Source organism: Peromyscus eremicus, chromosome 8a (assembly GCF_949786415.1).
Source record: "Peromyscus eremicus chromosome 8a, PerEre_H2_v1, whole genome shotgun sequence".
Taxonomy (NCBI): domain Eukaryota; kingdom Metazoa; phylum Chordata; class Mammalia; order Rodentia; family Cricetidae; genus Peromyscus; species Peromyscus eremicus.
In genome coordinates this window covers 99716149-99735518 of record NC_081423.1, presented here as the reverse complement: position 1 = coordinate 99735518, position 19370 = coordinate 99716149, and the positions used below count along the sequence as shown (strand labels likewise).

At 42.9% G+C, this 19370-nt stretch overlaps 1 protein-coding gene across 7 annotated transcripts in view; it reads right to left on the bottom strand.

The window, feature by feature from the left end:
- The window catches only part of Tnrc6c (trinucleotide repeat containing adaptor 6C), a 127682-nt gene that overhangs the window by 28837 nt on the left and 79475 nt on the right, over positions 1–19370 (bottom strand). For all 7 annotated transcript variants that reach the window (XR_009380804.1, XM_059272209.1, XM_059272207.1 and 4 more), the window contains exons 6-9: positions 12021–12233; positions 7665–7831; positions 4955–5035; positions 2692–2749 (exon numbers count right to left, since the gene is read on the bottom strand). Coding sequence is in view for 6 of the 7 variants with exons in the window: in XM_059272209.1 (XP_059128192.1) it covers positions 2692–2749; positions 4955–5035; positions 7665–7831; positions 12021–12233 (519 nt within the window). In the remaining variant the exon portion in view is untranslated. The remainder of the gene's footprint in view (positions 1–2691; positions 2750–4954; positions 5036–7664; positions 7832–12020; positions 12234–19370) is intronic.

Here is a 19370-nt window from a genome sequence, read left to right as displayed (position 1 = left end):
GATCTGCAGCACTGTGGACTGCGAGTTCAGTGCTAGCAACAAAATCTGAGGGAAGCAGAGGGAAGTGCGAGAAGAAAAGGATTTCACTGGTGAGGCTGCTCAGGAGGTGCCCACAGCATGGGCTACGGACAGACGGACAGACAGGCAGGACGTGGTGACACTGGTGAGATGGCTGAGCAGGAAAGGAGCTGACTATGCAAATTTGGTGACCTGAGCTTGATTCCCAGAATCCAAGTAAAAGTTGAAGGAGAGAGCTGACTCCACAAACACTGTACCATTACATGTGTGTTCACAGACACTTCATGCATATACACAGTTAAAAACATGCATAATGGACAGTACAGCTGGGAGTCTGGGTACCAAAAAATAAAAAAAAATCACGGCCATATTACCAGGGTCAGGAGACACTAATTAATCCTGATTAACTCACATTTTATTACAAAAATACGTTAAATAATATGTCCTGATACATAAACATACATAAAACAAGGGTAGGTATGGCTAACAGATTGTGGGGGCCTCCCTGGGTTACCCCAAACAAGGGCTCTGTATTGGCTAAGGAGATGCTACCAGTGGCTTTAGAAAATGTAATGCCAAGAACATAAAGATGTACACTAATGCTTGTCTGCTTGTGCCCATCCTCCAGCATAGGTCTCCAAGGTGACTGAATAATGCAGAAGAACAGTGGCCCACTAGTGCCTTTTTTACATTATTTTGGTTTTGGCTATGCAGCCCTGGTTGCTACTAGTGGGATTCCTGACTATGCAAAAGCAGGAATCTTTTGCTATGTCGTCCCTGGCTGCTGGACTCCTCACTGGGATCCTAGCAGGCCTTGGTGCTTACCAGCTGTGGTGGTTTGAAAGAAAATGGCCCCCAAAGGGAGTGGCACTATTAGGAGGTGTGGCTGTTAGAGTAGGTATGGTTTTACTGGAGGAAGTGTGTCACTGTGGAGGTGGGCTTTGAGGTCTCATACATGCTCAAGTCATGCCCAGAGAGACAAATCATTTCTTGTTGCCTGCATATCAAGTGTAAAACTCTCAGCTTCTTCTGCCCCATGTCTGCCTGTATGCTGCCATGTCACACCATGCTGGTAATGGACTAAACTTCTGAAATGTGAGCCACCTAATTAAATGTCTTCCTTTATAAGAATTGCCACAGTCACAGTGTCTCTTCACAGCTATAGAAACCCTAACTAAGATACCAGCTGTCTCAGGACCCCAGGAATGTGGAGGGTTTTCCTAACTACATCTGGGACCTTGGCTAGTACCATGGGGATGAGATTCTACAACTCTGGGAAATTAATGCCTGCAGGTTTGACCACAGGTGCCAAACTTGGAATTAGTGTGTTGAGTTCACCCATCCAGAGTAACCACATCCCTGTTTGAAACTCCCCAAACTGCCACATTACTGTGTATAAAGAAGAAGTGCAGCGTATCTACAAATTCTGATATTTTACAAGACGTCCACTGAGCATGGTCAGGTGATGATGAGCTGATACTGTTGTAACTGTTCAGAGGTGGCAAGTATCTAACTGAGGCAAATGTTGCCTTCATGCAGACTCATTCTTGTGTGATAACGTCTCTCCTTTCTGTACTAATAGATAAGGGGTAAAATGGGTGTCAACACTGGGGGCCACATGTTCTGCTGTGTGAAATCTCTTGGTGACATTTGTGATGTGGAATCTGTTGTATAGGTCTGCGATGACATTATATCACAGTAAAATATCAGAGAAAGTAAAGTTTGCTATTAACATAAAAACATAGAATATATATATGCCTACAACACATAGAAATCTGCTTGCCTCTGCCTCCTGGGTGCTGGGATTAAAGACATGTATCACCACACCCACCTAAAAATAGACTATATTTTACAGAAAATTGATAAACAATTTTTTGGTAGCTCAAGAATAGATTACTTGTTCCTGACTGGTACTTGTGGCACTGTGTCTGCCAGACTACTCCAGGCCAAGGACGGATGGGTGTGTTCAGTCTGGCCTGGGATGCCAGTAGCTCACAATGCAGATGAATGTCAACTATTCTAGATGGAGAATGTCTACATCAGTACAGCAAATCTCTGTGTGTCTGGAAGAGTGGTTTCAGGAATGATCTAAGATGAGGAATGGATTACTTCCTCTATGGATTCATATATGATAACATTATTGGAAGATGGTAAGACAGGTAGGGTCCAGATGAAGTAGGTCACTAATGTGTGCGTCCTTGGGGCTATGTCTTCCCCTGGTCCTTTCCTGTATTCCTCTCTCCTTTCTGCCTACAGGAAGTGAAGATGGCTGTTCACCACATGTTCCTATCACCATGATGTTCTTGTCCAAGTGCAAAGGGCCAAGTGACCATGGACTGAATTTCCTAAAACTGTTAGCCAAAAGAAATAATTCCTCCCTTTAAGTTGTTTTTTTGTCATAGCAACAAAAAGAACTAGCTAATATAAACATGAGCCATTTATTTGTTGAAGTACTAGCAGAAAAGAAAAGAAAAAGGCAAATACGCTGCTAACATGGCATATTGTCCCCATAGCTCACCTGTCCCCAGACACTCGCCATATGATTGGTGTTCTGTGGTTGCTCTTTCCCTGGAGCCTGGATTTGTCTTCAAGTTTAACCATAACTATAAGCAAATGGTTTTACAAAGCAAAGCTTCCCAAGAGGCACCCGGGAACAGATGCCCTGTTACTTACTCATGGCCTGGTCAAGGTTCATACTGTTGCTCTTCAAGGCCTCTTCAGCTGGCTCTCTCTGGGGGCAAAGCAGAACTCTCATTAGCAGCACATACAGACAGACAACCAGAGCAGCTCTTGAACAGCTCAGCACTCCAGCAGAGGAAGCGGCTACCAGTACTAGTTTTTAGAATTGGAAATGTTTTTCTCTGCTGTTGAGGTCAGAGATGTTATCTTAAAAAAAAAAAAAAAAGACAAGGTTTCACTAGGTGTAATAGCATATGCCTTTAAATTCTAGCACTTGGGAGGCAGAGGCAGATAGATCTCTGTGAGTTTGAGACCAGCCTCATCTATATAAGTTTCAGGCCAGCCAGGGAGACATAGTGAGGACCCCCCGCCCACACACACACACACACACACACACACACACACACACACACACGGACAGAGTCTCACTGACTGGCCTGAAACGCTATTATGTAGACCCTGCCTCTGTCTTCTGAGTGCTACAGAGATAGTATCAAGTGAAAAGAAAACACTTGTAGCTAAAAATGATTGTACTGAGTCTAGAATGGAGAGCCAAGAACTTTAATTAGCTGGGCATTGCAGCACATGCCTTTAATCTTAGCAGACAGATCTCTATGCATTTGAGGCCGTTCTGGCCTACACAGTAGGATCCTGTCTCAAAAAGAAAGAACATTTTTATTGAACATCCTAGGAATAAAATGTGGGGTCCTAGGAAACTTTGTAAGCACTCCTATTCTTGCTTCTGTACCGTACTGAGTAGTGACAACTCAGCAGGATTACAGAGCTGTGGACTCACATGCAAGTCCCTGCCTTATCTGTCATTCTGAGTGCCAGGACCTGTGTGACATCAACCTTCTGTATGTCATCAATGCCAGTCTCTATCATCCAAACCTTCACACACACCAAGCAAGCCATCAGCTTCCTGCTGGTGACTGTCCTTTCATCAGTACAGATGGACCTCTGAAGAGAATCAAAGTTGCTTGTTAGGGGCTGGAGAGATGGCTCAGCAGTTAAGAGCTTGTTCTTGCAAAGGACCACAGTTCATTTCCCAGCACCACACTGGGTGGCTCACAAATGCCTGTAACAATTGCAGTTCCAAGAGATCTGACACATACAAACCCACATTCAAACACACTATGTACACATGAGAGCACCAGCTGCTCTTTCAGAGGACCTGGTTAGATTCCCAGCACCCACAAGGTAGCTCCCAACAGTCTAAACTTGCTGTAGGAGATGCAACACCTTCCTGACTCCCGAAGGCAGCAGGCATACACATGGGATATAGACTTAAAGCAGACAAAACACCACTATCCATAAACAAATGAATGAATTGAAAAATAAAAATAAGGGCTGGAGAGATGGCTCAGAGGTTAAGAGAACTTACTGTTCTTGCAGAGTACCTGGGTTCAATTCCCAACACCCACAAGATGGCTCATAACCAACTGTTATTCCAGTTCCAGAGGATCCCATATTTACTTCTAGTCTTTGTAGGCTCATCAACTCATATAGGCTCACACACATGTACTTAAAGAATATTTTAAACATTTCAAAAATCTTAAAAAAAGAAAAAAGCCAAAGTTGCTAGGGACTAGGGGCGGGACATGCGGGGTCCTGCTATCCTTGTATAGCACCAGTGTAAGGCACGAGGCCGTTCTGGACCTATTCTTTTTTTTAGACACATACATAGTGACTGAGTGATAAATGCTCATCAAACAAGGATTTGGAAGAAGACATGTGAAGGGCTTACGTGTGGAATGTGGGCAACAGCTTGCTCTCTGACTGCCATTACCTGACCTGAGGGTCTGAGAAGACTGAGGTGCTTCTTCAGGGGACATCTGAGACACCTTAGTTCTGTCTACATATCGTTGGAAACTCAGGAACGAAGCTGATTTGTTAGGATGCCTCGGGGAGGCATGATGCTTTATCTCAGTGCTGTTTCTTGCTGGATCTTTTTATTTACTACACAAAGGAATTAAACTCACTTGTAATTATAAATCATAAGAAAATATGAAATTGTCTAAGTCCATGGAAATTACAAATCATACATAGTCTTTTATTTAGAAAAAGACATTCTTGATGGAAAGTATGTGATTCTTTGCTGTACTCATGACTTAGGCTAAAGGGAACTTAATCAATAATTAGATAGTAACTTCATCTAGAAAAAGCATCTATGCCTCATCACACACCACAAACTGGCTAAGGAATGCTTTCAGGCCATCCACTTAGAGAGTGGGCAGGACATCAAATTGCCAGTTACCGGGAAGCCCATGTCTGTGAGTTGTTTGATCAGCCGGCTCATGATCCAGGCCTCATCCTGCTTGCCAGGCGTCTTCATGCCCTGGAACAGAGTGGACAGGGTAAAGGCCAAGAGTTACTTTTAATGTGCCACATTCAATGGGGGACAGCCCAAACTCAGTGACTGCAGAAACACTAGACTGTGCTGTGTTCCTCAGAGCCCAACATCATCTTGTAGTTAACGCCATGGGAAATTGCAGGTGCACTTGTAGGCTGGCTAATGCATGACATTTATGGATTAACAAAGAGCAGGGAAATTATTTCTCCTATTATAAAATTATTTGTTTCATCACAATATGTATCATTTCCACTGGTCTCAAGGAATGCCTCTAAGCTCAGCACTATGTGAAGTTTACTAAAGATTACATGGTGTTTATCCTTGAATAAGCTTTATTCTCAACAATGACAAAATGTGGAGGTCTTGTTCCAATGAATGAAAGAGCCACATTACACAACAAAGGAAGAACAAGCCTGTTGATCTTACTAACTACCCAACCTCATCCATATTCTGGCCCTCAGGCAAGAGGAAAGGGGTCTGAAGGAAAATGTAAAAGACAAAGAGGAGAGAATCCAACCACAGAGAAAAGGCAGCCCAGGGGCAGGGGCACAAAGGGTGCCACGAGAACCAGGTACACAAGGTGAACAGTCTTAGTATTCTCCCTACAACCAAACAAAACCAAACTAAAAAGCCCACCCTTCTCGAGAAGAATTTCCTTTCCTGGTCCTTATTTCCTTCCATTCTCTCTGTTTCTTCTCTCCCTCCTTCCTTTGAAGACAGGGTCTCATGTAGGCCAGGCTGGTCTTAAACTTGCTTTGGAGCTGAGGATGACCTTGAATTCTTGATCCTTTGTCTTCATTACCTGAGTGCTGGGTTACAGGTGTACTCATTCACCATGGAGGCTGCGCTAGCTCCACAGCAGAGTGCATGGAGCTGTAGCAGCCAGGAGGTATTCTGTCCCCTAGCAGGCAGTTTACCTGAAGGGCATGCTTCCAGGGCCAGAGCCTATCACTGTAGTTGACTACTTGGGCCTTTCTGGTCCCATGGCAACTGTATTCCCTAGCCCCACTGTAAACAGCTTCTCTTCATGTCTATAATCACTTCTACTCCTTAACAGATAGGCTGACTTCAGGTTCTCGGTTCTGCCTGCTGCTTACTGAATGCTTTTCTAAAACTCTTTATTCTTTTAAAAATAACAATACATTCATAATTCCAAATTACAAAAGGGATAAAGTAAAAAGGTCCTCCATACTATCTCATCTAATCAGACCCTGAGCTCTCCAAGAAGTCTCTCTTTGAAGATTCTTATTTATGCTGTGGGATGTATGGCAAATGTGTTGCTGATTAATCAATAAAACACTGATTGGCCGTTGGCTAGGCAGGAAGTATAGGCGGGGCAAAGAGGAGAATAAAGCTGGGAAGTGGAAGGCTGACTCAGAGAGACACTGCCAGCCGCCACGATGAGAAACAGCTTGTGAAGACGCCGGTAAGCCACGAGCCATGTGGCAAGGTATAGATTAAAAGAAATGGATTAATTTAAGCTATAAGAACAGTTAGCAAGAAGCCTGCCACGGCCATACAGTTTGAAAGCAACATAAGTCTCTGTGTTTACTTGGTCGGGTCTGAGAGGCTGTGGGACTGGCAGGTGAAAGAGATTTGCCCTGACTGTGGGCCAGGCAGGAAAACTCCAGCTACATATTTATATTTCTGGAGAACAGAAAACTTGGAACATTACATAGAAACAGATACGTGTACACACAACTATTTCCCTCTTTCATCTTACCATAGATTGGTGGCCCGTGCTATGTACTTTTTCTGTACCTTGCCTTTTCTCTCAACAGTATCACTTGTTGATGTTTTCATAAGTATATATTTCATCAAGTGTTTGGTTCATCATATTAGGATGCATAGATAGATTCTAATTGGCTGCTGCACTAAGTATCATATTCATTTTCATTCTTGATGACAACAATGTTACAAAAGAACTACAAATGCCCATGACAAATGGCAGTGCAACGTCAATTTGCAGGCAACACCAGCAAGGTGCAGTGAGAACTGATGTCCCACAGCCTGGACAGCAGATAAGCTTGTATTTCATTTACCTCTGTGTTCTGGTTTTGAGGAATGAGTACACAGTCAATGGGTAGCCCAGCTCTCAAGGGTGTTGAGTTAACCTCTGGATTTCTGTTGGTCTGAGATGAAAAACGGCACCTCTCACTATTGGCTCAAGTGGCCGCCTCTGAGTCACGATGGACACCCTCTTATATGCTGGACAGCACCTCGTATTCCCCTCTGATCATCTGATCATTTTTACATTCTTTGCTCATTTTTATTGGGATATTGGATACTTTTATGTATCAGGGAGATCAGCATTTTTTTTATGTAAATGGTATTTCCCCCCTACATTCTTCCTCTTTTTTGGCTTTAATTAGGGTGTTATTGGTTTTGTGCATATTTTATGATTTTGTTGCAATCCACACACCACCTTAGCCTCCCCCAAAGGACTTACTGGAAAATTTTATGAATAGGAAAATAGTTTTGAACTTCCAATTTACAGAAAGGATTAGAGTCCCAAGGCTACCTGGGAGTGAATTCTATCTTTGCACCATTCACTGGCTCTGCCTAGTCTACAGTACAGGCCTCCTAGCTTCCAGGCCTCTCTAGCAGTGCCTACCTTCTGAAGTCCTTTTTTTGAGGCATTGCCCCAGGAGCTGCAGGATGAGCTGCTTTCTTGAGAGGCAGCATTATTCCACATGTCCCCATCCTCATCCTCCCATTGGCTGGTGCCCAGGTTCATTTCGTCCCCACCACTGCCCCAGCCTTCTTGCATAGATTTGGAAGCTGGAAGAGAGCAGACAGAAACTTGTCAGACTCACCTGCTCCAGAAGAAACCTGCGTCACAGGACACACAAGGCGAAAACATGAACTATGCTATCTACCTTTTAGCTTTTTCTTTTCTCTTAGGCACAAGATTTAAGTGTAATTCATGTTTTCCTTCTAAACTCTAGCTGTGCTACTCCACACTTCCTCAACCACTATACATCATTTGGATACACAGGCATTCTAAAAATAAGTCTTGAGGCTATAGGGGGTGCAGCAGTCTCTTCACAGCATGAAAATGCCACCAAATGTGGACTCCCGAAAAATGTCACTGTCCTCCTTTCAGGTCTCGTCTCAGCCAGAGATAACCCCTGGGTTAATATATCACCTGGGCCAGGGCTCTCACATCTGGCAACAGGCAGGAGCGAGGAACAGGAAGGGATCACGTTATAGGAAGCAGGTTTTTGGGAAGCTCAGCAGCCTGCATTTCTAATAGTGGCCCAGAAGATGTCCACAGACTCAAGACAGAACTCAAACAGACACTAAATTTTCTTTTCAAGATGTTATTTCCTCCTCCTTTAAAAAAATTAGGTTTTGGGTTTTTTTTGTGTGTGTGTGTGTGTGTGTGTGTGTGTGTGTGTGTGTGTGTGTGTGTCAAAGCTGCTACACATTATTTACTTCTTAGAAGAACTAGGCTGAAGTTCAGGCTGCTTAAGATGCTGAAACTGAACGCTGGAGAGAGGCTCAGCACGTAAGAGGGCTTTCTGACCTTCTAGAGGACCTGAGTTTGCTGTCCAGCACCCAAGCTGGACGCTCACAACTGCAATTAACACCAGCTCCACAGGACCTACCTCTCTCTCCTGGCCTCCGAGGTGACATAATTCAACACAGACACATATTCATGACCATAAATAAAAATAAACATTTTTTTTTTTTAAAGAAAAACCAACAATTTGGGACTGAGGACAAAAGCTAACATCTCAACATCTGGAATTTTCTTTTCCCCTAGATTATTAACCAAAATTTACAAGAATAAATATTTCCAGAACAGTGACCATATGAAACAAATACCCACTTTTAGCAAAGCAGTAAAATACAAAATGTTGCCTTTTAAGAAACCAGGATGAAGCTGGGCTTGGTAGTGCACCGCTTTAATCCCAGCACTCGGGAGGCAGTTGCAGGAGGATCTCTGTGAGTTTGAGGTCAGCTTGATGTACAGAGTAAGAGGCCAGCCAGGGCTACAAGGCTACAGAGTGAGACCCTGTCTCAAATCAATCAATCAATCAATCAATCAATCAGTCAGTCAACCAATCAATCAACTTGGACATACATCTAACAACAAGCAAAGAAAATGGAACAGTTCTGCAGCCATGGGAACAGATATTTTACTGTTTCTGTTTGTGGTCTTTTTCAGTAATGAGATGTAACCCGGGGTCTTGTAACAAACATACAAAGCAAGTCTTCTACCACCAAGCTGCAGCCTGTACTCACCTCTGCTCAAGTTGTTTAAAGTACAGACTTGGACAACCAAAACAGAATTTTATTTTCAAAATAAAAGCAAAGCAAGAAATGTGACGCTACTGTATTTTCAAATCCTAACCCTAAGAAGAAAACAATGACATCATTTATTCATCTTGTTTGGTGAAATGAATTTAAATGGGTGGGCATAAAATGCTATAAACAGGTGAATGATGCTGCAGGTTTGAATGTCTATTACTGTAATGCTTGGTAACAGAAATGGTTCAGATTTCAGACTAGGACACATTAGGGACTAGAAACATGAAAGTTATTTATATTCTATATACAATTTTTATGCATTTCCTGAAGGAAATTTTATTTATTATCTGAGGTTCTAGAGAATGAGTCTAGGTAGAGTCATATGCAAGCTAGGCAAAATTACAGGCCCAGCACACGATGGGTTTTTTGAGACAGGGTTTTTCTGTGTAGCCCTGGCTATCCTGAACTCATACTGTAGACTAGACTACCCCATCCCTAGGGATTAAAGGCTTGAGCCCCCACTGCCCAACTTTTTTCTTTTCTTTTTTTGGGCATCAGGACCATAGGCAAGCTAGGCAAGTATGTAGTGGGTAGCTGTTCTTTGTCACTGAGCCACAGCCTGGTAGTAATAATAGTCGTAGTCGTAGTAATAATAATAATAATAATAATAATAATAATAATAATAATAATAATAATAATAAATAATTTTGAGCCAGTCCCTCTACAGAGACCTGGCTGCTGGCTGTCCTAGAACTCACTGTTAGACCAGCCTGGCCTCGAACCCTCACATTTCTGATGGGATTAAAGGCACGTGTCAGCACGGCCAGCTCAGCCTGGTGATTTCACAGAGCAGCCTTAGGTGCTGGGTGGTGTCTACTGCATGTCACCACCCAGCCAGAGGCTTCTGCTAGATGACTGCCATGCTCAGGAGCTCCCCAGCCTCAGAGCTGTAAGAAATAAGCTTCTTTCTTTTGTTTTTAAAAACAATGTAATTTTTAGCCTGCCTAGAATTTGACTGTGACATAACATACATAAAATGTGGAATTTCCTATTTGGAATGTTGTGTTGGTGTTCATAAGTTCCAGATTTTAGAGCATTATGGATATTATAAAAAGGAACGTTCTGTGGATTTTCCTTTTTATTTTTTTTTTTGAGACAGGACCTCAGTGAGTAGCTAATGTTGTCCTGGAACTCACAGAGATCTTCCTATCTCGGCCTCCCAAGTGACAGAATTAAAGGCATGCACTACCATTTCCAGCACAAAGAAACTTAATTGAAATCCATGCTCTCTTTCTTTCTTTTTTTTTTTTTTTTTTTTGGTTTTTCAAGACAGGGTTTCTCTGTGTAGCTTTGCGCCTTTCCTGGAACTCGCTTTGGAGACCAGGCTGGCCTCGAACTCACTGAGATCCGCCTGCCTCTGCCTCCCAAGTGCTGGGACTAAAGGCGTGCGCCACCACCGCCCGGCGCCTCTCTTTCTTTCAAAATGAATACAAAGCCAGGTGCTGAGTTTGAAGCCATCCTACAAATGAGTTCCAGGCCAGCCAAAAGACTACACAATGAGAAAGACTGTCTCAACAAAACAAAACAGCAGAACAAAACACAATCTTTTTGTAGTCATAAATCAAACATGGCAAATACTGTTTACAGTCTTGGTTTAAATGTATTGAGAAAAAGCATTCTAATTCTAAAAACGTAATTTTTAAAATTAGTATGGGGAAGAGCTCGGTGACAAGAATGCATACTTAGCAACACCCCTCAAAGCAAAACAACAACAACAACAACAACAACAAAAACAACACCCCCCCCCCCAAAAAAAAAAAAAACCCTGTGTTTAAAATAGAGGTATGCTAAACTGGGCAGGTGAATCTCTGTGAGTTCGAGGCCAGCCTGGTCTACAGAGTGAGTTCTAGAACAGCTAAGGCTACACAGAGAAACCTTGTCTCAAAAACACAACAATTAAAAAAAAAAAAAACACCAAAAACAAACAAAATGAAAAAAAAAAAAGGTATGTTCTAAAATTCAGTGAAAAATATTCCTGTAAATAGAATACTCAAAAACATTTCATTTACTTATTATGTTCGTGTGTATGACACACGTGAATGTTCGTGAGTATGGTACAGGCACATAAATCTATGGATTCATGTCCTGTGTGTGCGTAAGAGTCAAAGAGTGCGTTAGGTGTCCTCTTCTATCACTTTCGACCTCACTCCCTTAAGACACTATCTCCCACTGAATCTGGAGCTAGGCATTTTGGCTATACTAGCTGACTAGGAAGCTCCCAGGATGCACCTGTCTCTGCCCTCCAATGCTGGAGTTCCAGGCATGTGCAGTCATGTCTGGCTTTTTATGTAGGTGCTGGAGATTTGAACTCAGGTCCTTATACTTGCACAGCAAATAATCCCCGCCCCACAGCAAATAATCTTACTTACTGATCTATCTCCACAGCCCCAGTAATCATTTCTTTCTTTCTTTCTTTTTTTTTTTTAAATATTTATTTATTATGTATACAGTGTTCTGCCTGCATATATGCCTGCATGACAGAACAGGGCACCAGATCCCATTATAGATGGTTATGAGCCACCATGTGGTTCCTGGGAATTGAACTTAGGACCTCTGGAAGAGCAGCCAGTGCTCTTAACCACTGAGCCATCTCTCCAGCCCCAGGAACCGTTTCTTAACTGTCAGGTCCAGGCATGCAGAAGGCTTGGCTTACCTGGTTTGCACAGGGCTGGGGCAGCAGCAGGAGCGCTAGCTCTTCCAAATGGCACCACTGGTTCAGCAGGATGATCCCATCCACTGCCACTGCTGGGAGGCTTCCCCCACGCTGCTGTGCCATTGTCGACTAGGGGAGATGGGGAGGATCGCTCTCCCCATGAGTTCTCAGCCTTGGAGTGAACACTGGGCATTTCTCCCCAGCCGGATGAAACTGGGAAAGAGGGAGGATGCAAGTGAAACCAAAGTCAAGCTGTGACTTTCCAAATCAATTTAAATACTCATTATTCTGTGCCTCCAAGGGCCCCTGCTCTGCTGACAGTGACAAGGACAGCGCCCAATACCTGCAATGCCATGCCATGGCTGCCCAGAGAGACCTGAAGAGAAGACAGCACAGGATGGGACCAGTTCTAAATTGTTTGCTCTCAACATGAATATTATTATCTCAATTGTGAAGTTTGTTAATTTTCTTACTAAAGACAGTATGGAATTAGATCCCATGACATTCTTTTTTTTTTTTTTTTTTTTTTTTTTTTTTCCCGAGACAGGGTTTCTCTGTGTAGCTTTGCGCCTTTCCTGGAACTCACTTGGTAGCCCAGGCTGGCCTCAAACTCACAGAGATCCGCCCGGCTCTGCCTCCTGAGTGCTGGGATTAAAGGCGTGCGCCACCACCGCCCGGCCCCATGACATTCTTTATTCTAATAAAATGGAGTTACCTATTAGTCACAAAAGGACATGTAGCAATGAATCATTTTAAATTACAAGCTCTCTGTTGAGCAACAGTTTAAGCAAATTGTCAACAATAACTGGTAAGTTAGCCCAATCAGTTACTGTTGGCAACTGCTACCTGTAATTACACAGAAAGCGTAACCAAAACTGGAGAAGCAGTTCTACAAATTTAAGGGGTAATTAAATGAAGAAAACTCGCACAGCTGATACTGTGGCACTGTGGCCAATCAGCAGAAAAGTACTGAGTCAGCAGCCGAAAGAGTGAGCAGTGATTCTCCTGGTCTGGTATTCCTCCTCTTCCATGACTACAAATTACTAACAGAATAATTAAGTAAGTTAGAACTAAGTATAAATAGTCAGACCATAGTAATTAGTTAATCCATTTTTGTGGAAAGTTTTGGTTCTTGTTAAAAATCAGTAGAAAATCCTACACAACATTTGTATGCAGCAAAGAATTCACCACCTTCACATTTAAAGCCTTGGGGGTAAGTGGAATAGTACTTGCTGACTGGGAAACCAAGCAAGCAGTTTCTGTGGGTTAAGCTGATCTCTGGTCCAGCCTCCAGAAGGAATGTGACACACTGAAACCTATTAAAATAGTTCTGGCGCAAAACAAGCACTTTCAGTTTATAGAAAATAATTTTAAATGCACAGCATTAAAATCATGTCCACTGTTTAGTGTTCTTGTTAGAGCAATCCTGACATCTTTTGTAAAAAAAGTTGGATGGATCAGGCAGACCAAGCTTTATTTACATTTAAAACATTGATATTAAAATGAAGAACATTATCCTTCAGGGCTGGAGGAGGAAGCTTAGTGGCAAAGTATGCAAACACCCGTGAGACCCTGTGTTCCATCCTAACCATTCCAAGACAAACCACCCACCCACCCACCAAAATCCCCCTCTGAAACTTTCAAATACTTTCATTTTTTGCCAAAAGTTTTTTTTTTCTTTTATGTGTGTATGTCTGTATGTTCGCTTTTATAGGAATTCTGGGAGCCACACTATATTTCCAACTTTGTTACCCATTTATTTATTTTTAAATGAAGGTCCTGTAGTGGGAGCCTATGAATGTGGTTCACAGGTTTTCACATAGGTGCCGTTCTCACTTCTGTAGCAGATCTGCCAATCCCCATGGCCCTACAAAATACAGAAAAGCAAACTCTATCCACCCTACCCAAACAGCTATAAAAAGTACAAATCACTCCAATCACTTCTCTGTTAAAAACTATTGTAATGTTGCTGAAAACTGAATCCCTCTGCCTGGTGACTGGAAGGTAATTTTAGAGTCCCAGTCTTAAAATAGAGTTGTCATGGTGTCTTGCTGATGCACACTGAAGAAGAGTAACAAAGTTCCTAGGATGGGGGTCTTGAAGCTTGCTGCTCTCTAGTTTTTGTTGCTCTTAAGACTTCAAAGATCACCAATCACTGACCTAGGCAATTATGTTTTCCCATGTTTCAGTGTAGTGAATGGGAGACATGCCTCTTCCGCGATTAACTCACGTGATCTCACATTAACTCAGTCTTTATAAAACCTTTTAATATTTGTGTCAGAAAAGTAAGCTTTGGATCAAGTAGCAGTGATGTAAATGCAAATTCAAGCTTGTAGTTAGCTTCAGCCTTTCTGGACTTTTAAAGCCAACCACAGCCTCCTGGTGAGCAGCCTCAAACTTGCTACAGCTATCACAGGTGGCCCCAAGGAAGGAAGAGCAGGCATTCAGCAGGATGCAGAAGGACTCTTGAACAAGCTCCTCAAGTGCAATCTTCCCTTGCTCAGATTTCAAGACTCTCACACGGAGCTAATATTGACTTTGGCACCATTGTGTGTCTACAGGCTCTGGAAGAAAGGTGACAAACTGAGACTTCTTTTGGTGTTGGACAATAGCTCAGTCTCCATGAGCCTATGGGGGTCACTCATCTTGCTTGGATCAACTATATGCTCTCCTCCACATGCATCTTTCCCTAGCACCAATGCTTCAGGCTGCAGGAATATATCATAAGAACTCAGCTGGTTATGGCAAAGTCACTACCTGGAGGAATCAGGGAATTCCTTTAGAGGAAGCCAAATCCCAAGGAGTTTTTGGTGTTACTTGGCTTGTTATATATCAGCTGTATTCTGTTATGAAAATCATGTGTGCCTTCATAGTTTTCCCAATTGACTTTTCCCTAAGAAGGGCTAACAGTGTGGACTGATTGATCACTCTCTGGACATACACATTCCAGGTATTTGGAGAACTGCCTCAGGAAAGGCTTTCTCTGGAATCAGATATCTCCCTTGGCCACTTTCAAGGACTAGCAGTAATAACAGTCCACATGCAAGTCTCCTGATTTAAGACAAATTCCACAAGGAGACATCGCCCAGGTCAGGTGGATGTTCAGTAATAGCTTTACACAATTTAGCTCGGACCCTCCTTTCTTACAGCCTTACTAACTTTATAGACCTCTAACTCCTTACCTAACCACTTCTAGGAATATTTAGATAACCTTCTGCACTGACAGCTATGCTCAGCCAGAACCCCTGTTCAAGCCTCCCTGTAATTATCATCATTGGCAGCATCCGGCCAGGTCCATTCCCAGATGGAGGGAAGTACTTTATCAGAGATACCTCTGTACTCTCTAAGAACAGACTTCAGCATCTGGGCTACCTGTTTGAGAAGGCCTGGCGGATGTGCCAATTAAGCTTTACTTCCTCCTTTCCCAAACCTTACCTCTAGTTCCAGATCTCCCTTTAATTATCACCAGAGGCATCTAGCTGTACAGGTTGCCTAGCGACCGAGCACACTTTCCCCCACCCTGCAGAAAAATGGCAGATAGCTTGGACAGATAGGAGCCACAGGAAAAAAGAAGGCAGTTTTATTTTCTCCCATTGACCTAGCAACTTATAGATTCCTAACATTTTCTACCAATCACGTTTAAGATTATAGTTGAGCACATAAGAGCCCTCTTCTTAGATATTACCTGAATTTAGCCTTTAGTTAATTCATTTCCCCATTGGTCACTTCCTTTTGGGGTTGCAAATGATAACTAACAGTTATTGCCTCCCTATGTGATTCTTATCACCCCTCCGTTTGACCCTGGAAGCCTGGCTTTGCACTGCTAAGGGAATACTGCTTGTAAGTGTATATATACCAGGACTTCCAGGGCACGTGAAGGACAGAGAAAAGAAAAGAGAATGGAAGAACTAGATGGGTAAGAACTTGAGAGGAACAAACTGAGATGGGGAAGAAGTAGATTAAGGGCTAGAAGAGAGTACTAGAGGAACAAGATGGAAGATGAGGAAGAGCCAGATGGGGAAGAACAAGATGAAGAAGAACAAGATGAGAGAGAGGAGATGGGAGAGGAGATGATATGGGAAGGAACAAGATGGATGAGAACCTAGAAGGGGCAGAATTAGATGAAGGAATTAAGATAGAACATAGAGGGGACCACAGACAAGTGTAGAGAGAAATCACGCTAGAAATGAGCTAAATATGAGAGCAGAATATAAGCTTGTAACTGACACAGAATAATAAAGCATATGGACTAAGGAGTTTCGTGTACATAGATTCATTTCTTCTCATCAAAGATTAATTATCAGCTGGTTGTAGATTCTTCCCGGACCCTGGGAGGGGACTATCAAGGGGCTGGACCCCCTTAGTCTCCGATACACCAATACCTCTAAAAATGATTGTAGTGGGTAGCCATTCCAGCTTTGATCTGGAAGTTCCAACCCCCATTGAGACTTTGGCAACTGTCACGCCTACAAGGCGGGGCCAAGGGAGGCGCCTGGAGACCGGAGATCTGGATGGGCTGCGCTCTCATTTGGTTCTGCCTTGTAGGTGTGACAGTTGCTGAAATCTCAATGGGGGTTGGAACTTCTAGATCAAAGCTGGAATGGCTACCCACTATAAATGATCAGAGCATTTAGGTGAAATGACAACATTCAAGGATGAAATAAACAGCCTCTGAAAGCCAAGTACAGGGCCAAAGGCCTGTAATCCCAACACTGGAGGCTGAGGCAGGATAATCGCTGCAGGTTCTAGTCCAGCCTGGATTATGGAGTGAGACTCAAAGGAAAAAAAAAAAAAAGAAATCAGATACCCACTCCTCTACAGACAAACAAAACCTAATTCAATCCAGGTCCCACAGCTACACTTGAACCAGCTGAGGACCTGTACCCTGAACAGTTATATTAGTAGTTACTGCTTCCTGTGTGTCTGCAAGCTACTTAGCTGTCATAGAATACCATGTCCAAGTACACTAGATAATTAGGCTGTCTGGCATTGTCAGAATCTGCTTTAACCCTTAGAAACATAAATACTGTGTTTACTTTTTTTTGTTCTTGGCCACTTCCCACTAGAGGTCAAAACAGCAGCCTGGTCCCAAGATAAGGGACAGCTCCAGGTTCTGCCAGACAGCCTGACCCAGAACAAGCAATCAGGTAATGTCATCAGGAAGGAACACCGTAAATTAAAGTGCAGTGCAGTGCTGTGACTTGGCATCCTGTGTCAGTAGGGCACCTGTGAGCGTTCCATAAGCAGCTGAGAATCTGATACAATGACAGGCACAGAGACACTTCTTCAGGCTACCACTGCTGTTCTAACTCCAGGGTAGGGGGTGAGTCAGGTCCAAACAAGACAGTCAGCCAAGCTACATAAAATTTCCTAGCAGACATGAATTTTACTGAGACTCCCAGAAAACTAGTATCAATGTAAGAACAAGACAAAACTGTCTTGTAGCATTTACAAACCTTATAAGACTGAATACACAATGTTAATGGAGAAGTTAATGGAGTGCCATATTTTATAAGACAGGAGAGATTAATTTCACTGTTAATGATTAGCAATTTAAAAAGCAACTTAAAATCCAAACTCTGATATAGATGGGGATTATGTAAAACCAACACAGGTCAACAGCAAAGCAGTAAAATACCTACAAAACACCAAGTTTACCAACAACAAAAATGTAATCAGCCACTAAAAATGATGGCTTTTGTTGTCTGGACTGAAGGGTTTCAGTAGCGCCATGAAGAACCTGTGCCTGTGCCCCAGCTTCATCTGATCCAGCTTGGCAGCTGCTGTGGCTGTCAGTCAGCTGTTTGTTACTTCTCTGGGGTCAAAGAACAGCTTTTTTGGGGTCAAAAAACAAGCTTGCAAACACTTGGGCTCTGGTGACTTGGGACTCTGAGGTAGCCTGCGTTAGGTCTGAGATCTAAATACCACAGTGGTAGAAGAGAGATTGATATTCTAAGAAAAATACAAACACCATCACCTGCTATACAACACACTAATCTCGACAGTTTCTACACAGGGACTGACCAGATGGAAAAAAACCATCATTTTGTCTTTGTTAATGGTATCTAAACTCACAGCTGCCTCTATGATACTGTTACAACTCTAAGAATATGCAGATTCCAGAAGCTGGGGTGACACAGGGACTTTGAAGTCTGTGTCATATACATTTTTCTGCATTTGTATTTGGTAGTCATGTATGCTTTGATGAAATAGTTACACAGTGAACTCTTGTAATCCCAGAACTGGAAAGACAGGAGGAACCAATGTAGTTAAACTGGTAAGGCCTAGGACAAGAACTGTCTCTTAGGTGTTCTTTAGATGATGCCTGAGGTTTCTTCCAGTCTCCATATACATGTACACACATTTACACGCATCTGCACGCACACCAGTGCATACATGGTGAGACTACTCATCACGCTATGAGGGCCATGGTGGTGCCCCTTCTCGTTTTTGGAGACAGGGGCTGTAACTCTGGCTGTCCTGAAGCTCACCATGTGGACCAGAGTGGCCCCCAAATCAGAGATTACCCTGCCTCTACCTTCCGAGTCTTGGAATTTAAGCTGTGAACCATCACCCTCAGCTTGTGGTGGCCATTTTCAAGTGCTAACTCTTTTCAGAGTGCTTTCCACACACAGGTCACAATGTAGAGACTTGGTTCTACTGGCCTCTCCCACTACACTGTGTCATTATGCTTTGAACCAGTTTCTCACATGTAGTTCTGACTGGTGTAGAACTTACTATGTATTATGTAGCCTGGGCTGGCCTCAAACTTCTGACCCTTCTGCCTTTGCCTCCTGAGGACTGAGATTAGAAGACTGTACCATTATACCACATTTTCCATACACTGCATTTTAGCTTTCAAATTCCTCCTTCTCTGGCTCTCCTAGAACTCACTAAGTAGATCAGGCTAGCCTTGAACTCACAAAGATCCATCTGTCTCTGCCTCTTGAATACTGGGATTAAAGGTGCGCACTACTCTGCCTGGCTTCCTTCATTTTTTTTCTCCCATCAATTGTCTTTCCTCCTCATTTTCTTCATTCTTTCAAGTCCTTAAAATCTGAGTTCCTAAAAACAGTCATTTCTCAGTTAAAAAAAAAAAAAAACAACAACAGGAACTGGGACTAGAGGGATGGTTCAGCAGGTAAGAGACTTGCGGTTCTTCCAGAGTTCCCAGTCCCCATGTCAGGCAGCTCACAACTGGTCTCTGGGGCACCTGTATTCATGGAAACACTTACCCGCATGTAGATATATCCCTACACATAATCACACACACACACACACAAACAAACCAGGAACCACATGTTCAGATGCTGAAGCAGCAGCCTGCTAATGTAATTTGGTTCAGCAGAA